This window comes from Mastigoproctus giganteus, chromosome 7 (genome assembly GCF_048544385.1).
Source record: "Mastigoproctus giganteus isolate SK-2022 chromosome 7, ASM4854438v1, whole genome shotgun sequence".
In the NCBI taxonomy this organism is placed as follows: domain Eukaryota; kingdom Metazoa; phylum Arthropoda; class Arachnida; order Uropygi; family Thelyphonidae; genus Mastigoproctus; species Mastigoproctus giganteus.
In genome coordinates this window covers 213,210,993-213,224,132 of record NC_143581.1, presented here as the reverse complement: position 1 = coordinate 213,224,132, position 13,140 = coordinate 213,210,993, and the positions used below count along the sequence as shown (strand labels likewise).

Sequence of the window (13,140 nt, the reverse complement as noted above, 5' to 3'; positions counted from 1 at the left end):
TTTTAATTTAAAATAATAATAATAAATTAAAAAAATAAAACTGTGGTGTCAATAACCCCAATCCCGAACCCGAGATTGAATAAAGGGGAAAAAGGTAGAAGAATGGAGATCATAGGGAAGGCATCCCCAGAAGTTCAATGGAGCCAGAACTCCATCAGGCGAAGATGGGGGTGGGGAAAGGGGAAGAAATGATACCAAGCTAGGCAGCGTGGTATAGATCACCATTTGGTGTATGTCGGCAGCAGAGCTGTAGCTCATCTATCAGGGGGCTATGGTCCAGCTCGGTGAAAGGTCAAGTCCTGTAACTGTCGTTCATGTGCCTTGAGTGATCGGAGTTCAAGCCCGTGACTGCTGAAGGTGTTCCAAGGTTTGGACCCTAGGTTTTTATTGATAGCGGTAATTCTGTTGAAGTTGTGGATAAGTCCTCGTTGTGTAGAGGCATTAGCTGTCTGGTTATCTTGGTGGCACTGCTGGTTTCGTAACTTTATCGTCAGTTCAATGCTAGGTGGTTTGGCGGTAGGGTGAGATTGTTTCAGATTGTTTGTTCCTTGTTCTGTTCAGGGGGTGTCTGCCTGTCACATTGGGGGCTCTAGTTGAGCAGAAAAGTTCTTCGTCTTTCAAAAAGGGCTTGGACAAATTTCTTCAAGGCACAATAGTCTCTTTCGTCGCTGAGGATATGGTGTTCCTGGTCCAGTAACAGGTGTTGTAGTCTAGTCATCAGTTGGCATCTAAGATCTTCATATACTGTAGTTCACATCTATACATTAAATGATCCCCGCTTTCAGGGAGTCCGCAATGGCATAGTGGGTCATTTGTAATGCCAAGGATAGTAAGTTTTTCTCGGATAGCTCCATGTCCCGTTAAAAGAAAAGTGAAGTGGGTTCCAGGCCTGGAGAATACCAATGTGGTAGTTTTGGGTAAGTTCTTTCACAATGCCGAAGTATGACCCGGCAGTGACGGTATGTTCAATGGGAATGAAGGGACCCAAAATTATTCAAATTATTATATTAGGGCCACCCGTAATTTCTTATATCTACCCATATATTTGTCTGTAAATTGCGTGTGTTCTCTGGTCGATTTGCCTGTTTGCTGGACGAAAAAAACTCCAATTTCTGGGGGGAGGGGAGAAACCTTACTATCTACGTTTGAGACCGATTAACTCAGCCACGGAGTGAAAAAAGTCCATTAAAGTTCCTCGCGTCATCGATGGGATTCGAACCCGGGCCTTTTCCACCCGGTGTGGGGAGGACGGTGACGATACCACTGTGCTATGCGCACAGACCAATGAAAGGACCCAGTGATTTCCATGAAAACATCCTCCAAACCATGATACCGCTGCCGCCTGTTTTCGTCCACCCGTGCAGCCTGGTTGTACCTGCTCGCAATCGAATACGCACCTGTCCATCGACATGGTAGAGCTGGAATCTTAATTCATCAGACCAGTCAACTCTTTTCCAGTCGTACAATGTTCAGAAACGGTGCTCACTGCAGGGGGAAGTGTCGATGACGCTCGTTCAACATGAGCACATGAGCAAGTAGCTCGGCGGTTGACGCAAGCTGTTGTCCCGGAGAGCACGTGACAACCACCATTCACCTCGACAGTCAACCAGTGGTGGTCTTCCCGTCCCAGCTTTGGGTCGTTGTGTGTCCCTCTTCGAACCATTCCTATCACACTTTCATTACAGCAGCCCTCGTACAGCCAACAATGTCTGTGGTTGCTGAGATGCTAACACCAGGCTTCCTAGCACCACAAATCATTCCCCGATCAAAATTCGTCAATCCTTCACTTTCCCCATTGCAGCTTCGTTCTGATGAAATGACAAGCAACTACCCCTGCCGTCACTATATATGCTGATCCGGTCTGTAACGCCACTCCTAGGTGCTGTGGGATGCATCAATTTGTGGAAGCAGGTCATAATGTTTTGGCTCCTGAGTGTGCACTTCTACAGATAACAGTTTATTATATGAACTCTTGAGAGTTCTTTGGATGATAGGAGTGATCATACTCCTTATTAATCATCTGAATTATACAAGACTGGCATCTTAGTTTGGGTAGTTATGATCTCATAATTATGATTCATAAAAGGTACATTTCTTTTCAAAACTCAATGTAATTAAGTCTTTTAATACTCTTGCACAAAAGACTTTTGTGCAAGAGTATTAAAAGTAGTATTAAAAGTTGATGGAAGAGTATCTTCCATTAAGTGCATATTCTTCTTGATATCGAGATTTATAGTTGTACCTAAACTTTTGGACACTGATATACTTAAAAGTGGCCATTTCAACATGCATGACAAAATACAAGAAAAAAAAATTTACTTCACGAAATGAATAATTATCTTGCACTATATTATAAATCATACAAAGGTTAGTTCCCCTTTTCCCCTTGTACTATAACTGATATGTTCAATTGATAATTGCTTTATTCTGTGTTTAAACCATCATTAAGTCAAGGTTGTCTGGGGCTTTAAAATATTGATTTGGACAATAGCCTTAGTACAAATTACATTTTTTTTTTTTTTTCCCCTATTTAAACACTGTAATGAAACTATGTTAATTAATCATTCTATTTAGTGTAGTGGGAAATGAAAAAAATGTAGTAGAAAAAATAAATTAAAAAATGTAGTAGAAAAAATACATAAAAACAATAAATAATTAATGATATTAGTCATCAATTTGACGATATTTTCTTTTGTGTTGTGAAGTAATTACTGCTAAAAAAATAATGCAAAGATTATTTGTCGTTAAAGTTGCATTTGTTCTACTTTTTTAAAATAAAAATAAAAAATTTAAATTGCAGTTGTAGAACTGCCTACATACAGGTTAAATTTTAGAACTCTTGGTAGTACTAGTTTTCGTTTGGAGACTACTTAATATGTTACAGAAGCAAAAAGATATAAACATAGCATCTAACCTACAAATCTACGTGATGTTTGAAAAAAAGTCTTCAGTGGAATGCTAGATACAATGTTTAGGTAATACATATTTATAAATATGTCTGTGGTTGGTGAGATACTAACCCTCCCTCTGTGGCGTGGAGGCTCAGGAAGGCGATAGATTCCTTCACATGGAGATGCTCCAAAACGTACAGGAGTTGGAAGTTAACTACAAGAAATTCATTGAGGTCAAAACCTACAGAAGACGTATCATTAGGGTGCAGCTCTCGTTTTCAGCTGAGTGACTTTTATTGTTTTTCCTTGATCGGTATGTTGCCATTTTGGAAAGTGTTTACAACTTTTTTTTCCCCTGTTTTGGTTCCTTTTTATATTAAATCTCTAACATTGTTGCTGTTATGGTTATTGCATCGGGCATCCATGAAAAATTTTCGCTGATTGCAATAAAGATATTATATATAGAGTGATAACAAAACTTCACTACAAAAGATAATTCATCATTCTACCACCTCTCCCTTTCTCTCTTATTCTGAATATTTTATTTTTTCTGACTTGTCTTTTGAAATTGTTTTTATTAAAGCATATAAATTTGGCGAGGTACTCATTGTAGTTAGCTTCTAGGCTTTTATTAGTCAGTTCTTATTGCGTGCAAAATTGACGAATCTAATTAGCTCTTTTTGATGAATGCGTTGTAAACCATTTTTATCTTCACACTTTCTCACCCCGCGAATAAATAATCTTTACAAAAAGTAGCGTAATTGTACGTTTAATAATTATCCATTGAAATTATGTATATTTTGAATCCTACTTCATTATTTATATTAGCCATTTTGTTTGCTTATTACATATGCGCATGCGCTTTATGTATATTTATTCAAGGGAATATTTTTATCATAGATCCTTGCCTGCCATGTTGAGGTGCTATTAAAAGAGCTGTCAATAATACATCTACTCCATAATTAACTGAAAACTGGCTTTATACGTCACTATTATTTACGTAAAAGAAACGAAGTGGCAGTGATCGATATAACCAAACTAATAAGCAATTTTGAAATACCTGTTGGAAATAGCCATAAATTGGCAGGTGATGTTTGTTAGGATACGTTGAGTCTCTGTGAAACCATTAATATGATGAACGATCGAGAATCTTATCTTCCTGTTTTTCCCTTTCAGCTTGTTAGCTTTGCTAATTATAGAGGCTCGATGCTGGCGGCACTTGCCCAAAGTTCTCAGACGAATTTATCTTTATTCTTAGTGTGTATTACTTTTGTTCTAATAATAATAAAGGTCCAAGATTACTAACAGCTACTAATACACATTTAGAACACATTGGATAAGCAAAATATTAGGCGCCATCCACACGTACGTAAACGTATAACACTAATATATTATTGCTAACTCTTCTGTCAATAACGCTTCTTAGCGCCCCCTTTAGCAATAAATTTTATGATATAGATACAAATATACAAGGAGAAATTCATAATTTAGTGGCTTATCTATGAAAGAAAACAGTGGAAAATTAATTTGCCAATTCACTAAAATTAAGGTAAATTAATAATATTTACAGGAAATTTATCTATCATATTTTAGCATTTTTATTTTTTGTGTAAAGCAGCGTCTTGAATCTCCGACCAGAGTTCATCTTTATCGCTTTCAGATTATTTTCAATGTATATACCTGCTAACAAAAATGAAAGATTTTATATATTCCAAAGCAGGCCTCAGAATAAAATTAAAAATCATATGTGGCCAATCAAGTGACCAATGAGCCACCATCTGAAAAGCAGTTTACCGACAGAGCAGGAAGCAGTTAAGTAATATATAAGCAAATTGTCTGAGTAGCGAGCTGGATTTTCAAGTTTAATTATAATAATAGACTGGAGATCACGATTTCTCTTTTTGACGAGGAACTTATAAATCATTCCTCATAGACAACTCGGAAGGTTTTGGCACTCTTGACTTCAGATGACTAAGTCATTTCCAAAAGAAGAGATTTGCTGACTTTTCAGCATTGATTTCAAAAGCTGTATGGGGACTTACAAGATGTCTATTAAAGTATATATCTGGGTGATTACTGTGCTGTTACCAGCACATTTCGTGTTCGATTCTGTACGGCTCCACTAAAGTACGTGTTAAACACTGGTAATCGCTGTAGTTGTAAACCCTTCTAGCTCTATATAGCTATCCCCGAATATCAATATTGCGTCTGTTATTTATAGAACAAGCGAACAAACTAACATCTAAAATTTTCTTCTGAAGAAGAACCGAGAATTACTTTCAGTGGCATTGACATCTCATACCTTGAAGTTGTAAGAAGCATCACAGTGTTGCAATACAAAACTCTTCTGGGAAAAGTGTGCTATTTATTCTGTTCTCCTCCCGTTAGACAGAAGTTTTTAATGATTGGTGTTATATTATAGATAGAGATAAGATTCGTCTACACACAGATTACTAAGTATTAATTTGTGTTTCCAGCAATGATTTTTATTCAAGACGAAAGGCGCCAAAAATCGACATTCTTCGATGTTGTTAGTTTATAAATGTTCATTACCTTTTTTTGTATGTAAAATCAATTTAAATTATAAGGTCGGGCCTATTATTTATATAATATGCAAGTAGGTAATTAGGATCTGTTGAAGAAAGGACATGGTTTTCAATGGAACTGATCTCTCATGTTACCATATATTTAACCACAGGGGCTCCCATCTGGTGAGTATGGCTTGGCAAACCCAGGGTCCTGAGCTGGATATCATCATTCTTTTCTTTTTTGGTGATTCCTCTCTCTCTCTCTCTCTCTCTCTCTCTCTCTCTCTCTCTCTCTCTCTCTCTCTCTCTCTCTCTCAGGGTAACTCGGGAATTCTTTTTTTTTTTTTGGCTGGTGCAGCATAAGTCTCAGGCTTCCTTGTACCATATGACTGATAATAATAATATCGGCGGCAACTATTACAGAAACGATAGTTTCGAGGAAGCGGCGAAGTTGTAAATTCGCCAGATTTCCGAACAATCACACCAAACCAGCTATCGGGCTCCCCGACTCTTCGGATCCTCTCGCGGTGGCAGTGGAAGTGTGTTAGTTTTGGTTGTACATACTACAAAATCTTTGCAAAAGGTTTTGCAGTACAACCTCAAAACAGTATGGCGCTCTCAAAGTAAAACGTTTTTCATAATTAGTGGCGTTCATAATTTAGCCTTATCGGAGACACCATGTAGCTATTCTGCTGACCCGAAAATCTTTTTTTCTGTGAAAAGCAATAGATGGCAGCACTAATTAATCTCATCTTTCAAATTGCGATTTTGATTTTCAAGAAAAATAGGGAGATCTTTTAGTGTTCGTCGATACTTGCAATATGAACTTTGATGACGTTAACGATATTGCTAAGAGCAAAAGCTGGAAAAAGAATTTATCTTAGATATCTGTATTAGAAAACTAGTTTGTAGAATTTTATTTTTGGAATAAAATTGTCTGCCTATTACGTAATAATTAAGTAGATGTAAAAAAACTCTACAAGCTCTTGTTGAGAAGGTATGTTTATTACTAGATTAAAGAATATTTTATTATTGGTTATATGGTGCAAGGAAGCCTGAGGCTTATGCTGCACCAGCTAAAAAAAAATTCCCAAGTTACCCTGAGAGAGAGAGAGAAGCAGAAGGGCAGAAAGGGAAGAAAATCAGCTCAGGACCCAGGGTGTGCCAAGCCGATACTCATCAGATGCGAGTCCCTGGGGTTATTTTTTTCCAAAACGAAATGTGATGGCCAGTGTTCCTGATTATATAATTTCTGATTATATTTGTTACAGTATATCATATAATAACTCTTTTTTTCAACGTATAGTAACTTTTTTTTTTCTTTTTTTTTTTTTTGCGAAGGGGGAATTTTATGTACAGGGTGATTCACTACCAGTGCGACAAACTTGCAGGAGGTGTAGGGGGCACAAAGACGAATTGGAATCACATAGCATTGCAGGGTCCGAAATGCCTTCGTCATGCGGTAGAGGACGTTGAACGGGAGGTCACGTGAACAGCGATCCTGCTGGAAGTCAGCATTTGCGAACCGTTTCTGTTGAAGAAACCAAGTAGCAAAAGTCCTCCGGAGTGGATAATCCGCAGGCTCCAATGATTGGACGCGTTGCAGATGGTATGAACTAATTTGGTTTGTTGACAGTATCCTCCATACAGTGGATTGGAAAATACCCAATCGTTGGCCTATCGCTCGAGTACTCGTACTCGGATTGCCTTCTGCAAGACGTAGGACATTCTTCTCATTGTCTGGCGTCCTCGTTGTTCGCTCTCGATTCATGGTACCTCTCGTGAAACAACCAGTCTCACGTAACCTTCTGTGCACACGTGCGAAAATTGTATGATGAGGAGCACGCCTGTGCGGGAAACGTTCCTGGTACAAGCGCAGAGCGGGCGCCCGTTACAGTCCGCAACTCCATACGTGAGGTGCATGTCGGCCAGTTCAACGTTTGAATACTCGTCCATCCTACTACCTCGGGAACCGGTTCGCAAATGCTGACTTCCAGCGGGATCGCTGCTCACGCGATCTCCCGTTCAACGTCCTCTACCGCATGACGAAGGCATTTCGAACCCTGCAATGCTATGTGATTCCGATTCGTCTTTGTACCCCTACACCTCCTGCAAGTTTGTCGCACTGGTAGTGAACCACCCTGTATATACAGGGTGTCCTAAATGGCATTGTGTATTTGGTGAAACAGTGATTTTCAAATAAATTTCATTACGACAAGTATATTTATTCTTTTTTACATAAAACATAAGTATCTGTAATGTGTTAGAGATGGTATTATAATCTTTATTCATTTTTTAATGTTTTCTTTTCAGACCCATAATTCACGATGAATGTTCAAGAGCGAATTTTTTGTTGTAACATCTCGCGTCAAAGGAACAAGTTTTGTGAAATTATGGAAAGATTTTCAATTAGATTTCATAGTATGGTCAATTAAGCTGCTATTTTGATTTATTATTATTATTAGCCATATGGTGTAAAGAAGCCTAAGGCTTATGCTGCACAGCCAAAAAAAAAAAAAAAAAATCTGAATTACTCCGAGAGAGCTGTTATTTTGGATTTGATCGACAAGTTCTGCACACATTATTGCTCAACGTGGAAAATCTTCTTCATGCAGGTTATACAACAGTTGGATGTGGTAGGGCTTTTGCATCAGTGTCGAACCCAAATTTCTGTGAACTGATATCCTGTGTATGTTCAGTCTTCGAGATCCCTCCCTAACTGATAATTTTGGGTCCTCTTCGAACATTTCTCGAATTGATTCAATGCTTTCACGTGCTGTCCTTGGGCACATCACTCCTCGTCACGTACATACCCAGTTCTTTCTTATTCACCAGTGCACGAATCGCATTGTCTGTAGCACCGGGACTATGAAATGTTCTTGTTTATACTCCGGCACGACCACCAGGTCAGTGGAATTTACAATAAATCAATCAATACAAATCTTAATCGTATTTAGAAGTCACGGGCTTGAACACCGGTCTACTCAAAGAACGTGACCACTCGGCTCCTTGAAAATCTTTCCATAATTTCACGGAACTTCATTACTTTGATGCAGGATGTTACAACAAAAATTCGCTCTTGAACATTCATCATGAATTATGGGTCTGAAAAGAAAAATTAAAAAATGAATAAAAATAATAATAACATCTCTAACACATTACTAATACTTATGTTTTATGTGAAAAAAGAATAAATATACTTGTCGTAATGAAATTTATTTGAAAATCGCGCTATTTCACAAAATACGAAGTGACTTGGGGAACCCAAATAAGAAAAACACTGGGGGTTTTCTTACTGAAAAGGCAGTGGGTGTTATTACTCGTATATGTGTGCTTGGGTTTCAATTCCATATTTAATTAATCAGGTTATCGTTGCCTTTGGATGTTTGTATATGCTGAATCACTGGCGACCAATTAAGTCCCATGACGTATGTAGATACATTCACATCTGTTTATAGAAACTCACTTTCAGTTTAGACCATATGTTTTTCTTTCCTCTAAATTAATGGGTCGACTCAAATCCTCTCCAGATAAAGTGAAACGCGGTTCCTTTCAACATTTAATGCAGCATTTCAACAAATGCTCATCATTCTAGCTACATGATGATAGTGCCCATTTGGACGAATGTTTTGTTATACGACGTAGGATAATTGAATGCAAAATTTAAATGGCTGGCCATTTATAAAACTAACGAGGAAAGTAGGTTAGCAGTGGCAGGGCGCTCTTCGTCTGTTTGTTGCCATACTCGTCCGCCTGTCACTGTTGATTATCAACTTTTTTTTTTTTTTTTTTTTTTAAACCTTCAAGCGTTTTTTATGTTTGTGTGCATGCAGCGCACCCTTGAACTACTCTCTAAGAAAAGCAGACTATAGATAAATAATTTATAAAGATATATTTACGACTAGATATAACTATGTCATAATGGCCTAATTACTTCTAAAGCTCTTCAAAGATCTCCCGAACTCCATATTTGGAGGGGGGGAATGCATTTCTTATGTTGTTTATTAATTTCTGGCAAAATAAAATGTACAACTTAATTTTACTTAAAAAATGGTAAGAGTATTAAGTAAAGGATAATGTGCTTATAACGCTTATTTACGTTACTTTTTTATCTCGTATTATACAGGGTGTTTCAGTTAAACGTTTCAGAACTTCTAAGAGGGGTAGGGTACATCCTGACAACTCGAAATCATATAGCAATGTGGGGTCGGAAATGCTTTCCTGAAGCGGTGTTGTACACAGAAGCACCATAAAGAAAAGAGACCGTAAGTGAGAAATCGTTTTAATAATACATGAAAAGAAGCAAAAGGTACATGGATTAAAGTAAATGTTCGAAGTTTCTTCCACGGGCTACAATGCACGCCTCACATCTCCGACGCATGGACATCCGAACATTCTGGAATACTCCAGGCGAATTTCGAATTTCTTCGGCAGCTACTGCGATTCTTGCAACCAGCTCCTCAGCATTGTCAACAGGGGTGTCATAAACTAGCGATTTCATATGACCCCAGAAATAAAAATCAAGACATGATAGGTCGGGTGACCGAGCAGGCCAACGCACGGGACACCACGTCCGATCCACTGTTGACCAAATGTGACATCCAGGTAGTTACGAACATCTCCGCTATAATGGGCAGGGGCTCCATCGTGTTGGAACCACATTGTCTGTTGCGTCGATGCAGAAATCTGTTCATCTCTCAAAAGTTGTGGCAATACTTGCTGCAGAAAGATCAAGTAGATAGGTACGGTTAGACGACACGGTAACAGGTAAGGTCCGATGAGGTGATCTCCCATAATACCGGCCCATACATTGACCGAAAATCGAATCTGTGCTGCACGACGTCGTATTGCATGCGGGTTCTCGACCGCCCAGATATGGTCGTTATGCGTGTTGAAAATTCCTTCCCTTGTGAAGGATGCCTCATCGGAAAACAACACTTCAGCAGGAAAAAGGGGATTTGTAGCACATTTTCCAAGGTACCACTGTGCGAAAGCAATACGAGGTGCATAATCCTCCAGTTGCTGTGTCTGGACACGCTGCACGTGAAACGGATGCATGTCTTGTTCTCGGAGAATCCTCCAGACGCTGCAATGGGAAACCCCAAGTGCGTTTGCTAGACTTCGTGTACTCGTTCTTGGATTCCCCTGTACATGCTGCAGCACATTCTGTTCGACGGCTGGAGTCCGTGCTGTTCTTACCCTGTCCCTGTCAGCTCTTTCAAATGAACCTCTCTCAGCTGACCTCTGGTGCAGTCTTGCAAAGAAATTATGACTGGGAATACGCCTCGTCGGATATCGTTCCGCGTACAAACGCTGTGCGGCTGGCCCACTACAATTTGCAGCCCCGTACGCCAAATGCATATCGGCTAACTCTGCGTTCGTGTAATCATCCATCCTACTAACTTGGCGTTCTTGTTCAAGAAATTCGAAATTCGCCTGGAGTATTCCAGAATGTTCGGATGTCCATGCATCGGAGATGTGAGGCGTGCATTGTAGCCCGTGGAAGAAACTTCGAACACTTACTTTAATCCATGTACCTTTTGCTTCTTTTCATGTATTATTAAAACGATTTCTCACTTACGGTCTCTTTTCTTTATGGTGCTTCTGTGTACAACACCGCTTCAGGAAAGCATTTCCGACCCCACATTGCTATATGATTTCGAGTTGTCAGGATGTACCCTACCCCTCTTAGAAGTTCTGAAACGTTTAACTGAAACACCCTGTATAAACTGCCATTTGCTTATTTTTAGCCTATGGCCTAAGTGACAACATTTTGTTTTTTATTTATACAGTCAGGCTTATGTTTATCCAGAGGAACTGCATCTGTGCTCAACTTCAGCTGTTTTGTCGTTGTCTTGCCAATGTGTCGCACGTTAACTTCTGTCGTTCGTGCTCTGTCAGTTCAGGTAAGTTCAGCAATTAATTTAAATATTTATTTATTTTTGGTCAGTACTTTAATCCATTCTTCAGCAGGGAAATGGGCTCACTTGAGCCGTCAGTACACAGTACTGTAGTCAGAATCATAGATGACATTGTCGTCGATGATATTGATGATCATCTAAAAGTTGGGCCATTCAGGACTGTCTAACTGGGGACCACGTGCGGCGCTCCAGTTGGTTTTGTATTGCTTGAGAGAGTATTCTTTAATTTTCCAAAATATATGTTTGCGCCTTCCTCCTCTTTAGAAAAGACAGCAAATCTTGTATTTAGTAAGTACTTTTCGTAAAAACATTTTACAATTCTTTTGTAAAATGTATTACAATTCTGTATATTTTTGTCAAAGAAAATAGGTTAAAATTCAGAACAAGACTCTTACCTATGGATCTTTGCGACAAGGAGCAATGGATAAGCGTAACTCCTCCTGCTTCGCAGTGATGATTGGACGATCTATTCCTTCGCGTAATTTTGTTTCCCAATTTAAAACCTGTGGTTAGGGTGGTGGAGCCCCCTAAACCGTTTATTGGTGCTGGTTTAAAATCAGGAAATGATCCCCACCTCCTTTACTGCTTTAAATTGGGAAGCAAATGAATAGATTCGCCCAATTAGCATGAAGCAGAGGGCGGAGATAGATATGCCCATCATTTACTAATCGAAAGATTCATGGGTAAGAATATTTTTCTGAACTTTAACCGAAAATTATTATTATTTTTTTTTTGAATTTTGATGATTGTTTCTAATGACAATATATTAAACTTAAATAAATGGCTTTGAACTGCATTTGGTTTAATCACTTCATGGCAGCTATTTTTTTTGGTATATGGTAATTTTTGTTTATTTTTAGGCCTGCATATGGGCTCCTACAGTACATAAGTGTAAAAAAGTTTCCATCAGTTTCCATGTAGATGAATGATGAAAATAAAAATTTAAATGCTGTGTCAACTTATGGTGAAAATTCTCTTATGATTATTGCTATTTTATTTTTTCAGTTAAAGAGATTCATTGTATGCAAGTTTAAAAAAAGGTCTACTATTGTAGGCCTTGTCATATTAAAAGAAAATCACAAATAAAAAAATGCTTTATTGGATCATGACTTGAATTTTGAAAAAATATATGATCATGGTAATTATTGATGATGGGGGAAGAGAATGTAAACTTCGGGGGTACATGTAGTATATGTGTATATTTTTTATTTTTATTTCATTTAACAGGCATATGCTACAGACAAATCTGTATATTTATGAATGTTATAATAAGAGAATGTGAGAAAACAAAATAGGAAACAAAATGAAATATTTATTATTTAGCATCTAAATCTAATAGTCTGTTCATGAAAATCACATTACTGACAATAATCACAGTTTAATGATATGAAAATCAGATTAAAATTTGCAAAGAAATATTATAATCTTATTCTCCTTTGCTTTTTCTTTGCATACGTATCAGTGACTTCATTTATTAATTTTTCTGATAACTTCAAAAAGGTTGTCAATTTAATGATTAATTTAACTACTTTGGTAGATGGCTACGTTAAAATGATGCTTTTGCTCTAACCTATATGCTAGGCACTGAAGCCTTTCTTAAGAAGAGCACCCTTTTGTTCCCTTCACCAAAATCTGGCTGCCCTTCCCTGCACTTGATCCAGCAGATCGGCATCCTTCCTAAACGGAGGCCTCCAGACTTCTGTGCAGCACTCAAAATGTGACCTAACCATGACCTTGTACAAAGGGATAACACCTCCTTATCCCTGCTAGCGAAGTTTCTGACAAGACCCCATTAGCTAC

The 13,140-nt window shown here is 38.3% G+C and overlaps 1 protein-coding gene across 2 annotated transcripts in view; it reads left to right on the top strand.

The window, feature by feature from the left end:
* The window catches only part of LOC150083656 (NADPH oxidase 4-like), a 140,486-nt gene that overhangs the window by 18,161 nt on the left and 109,185 nt on the right, over positions 1-13,140 (top strand). For both annotated transcript variants that reach the window (XR_016547184.1, XM_090377424.1), the window contains exon 3: positions 11,212-11,325. Coding sequence is in view for 1 of the 2 variants with exons in the window: in XM_090377424.1 (XP_090233550.1) it covers positions 11,212-11,325 (114 nt within the window). In the remaining variant the exon portion in view is untranslated. The remainder of the gene's footprint in view (positions 1-11,211; positions 11,326-13,140) is intronic.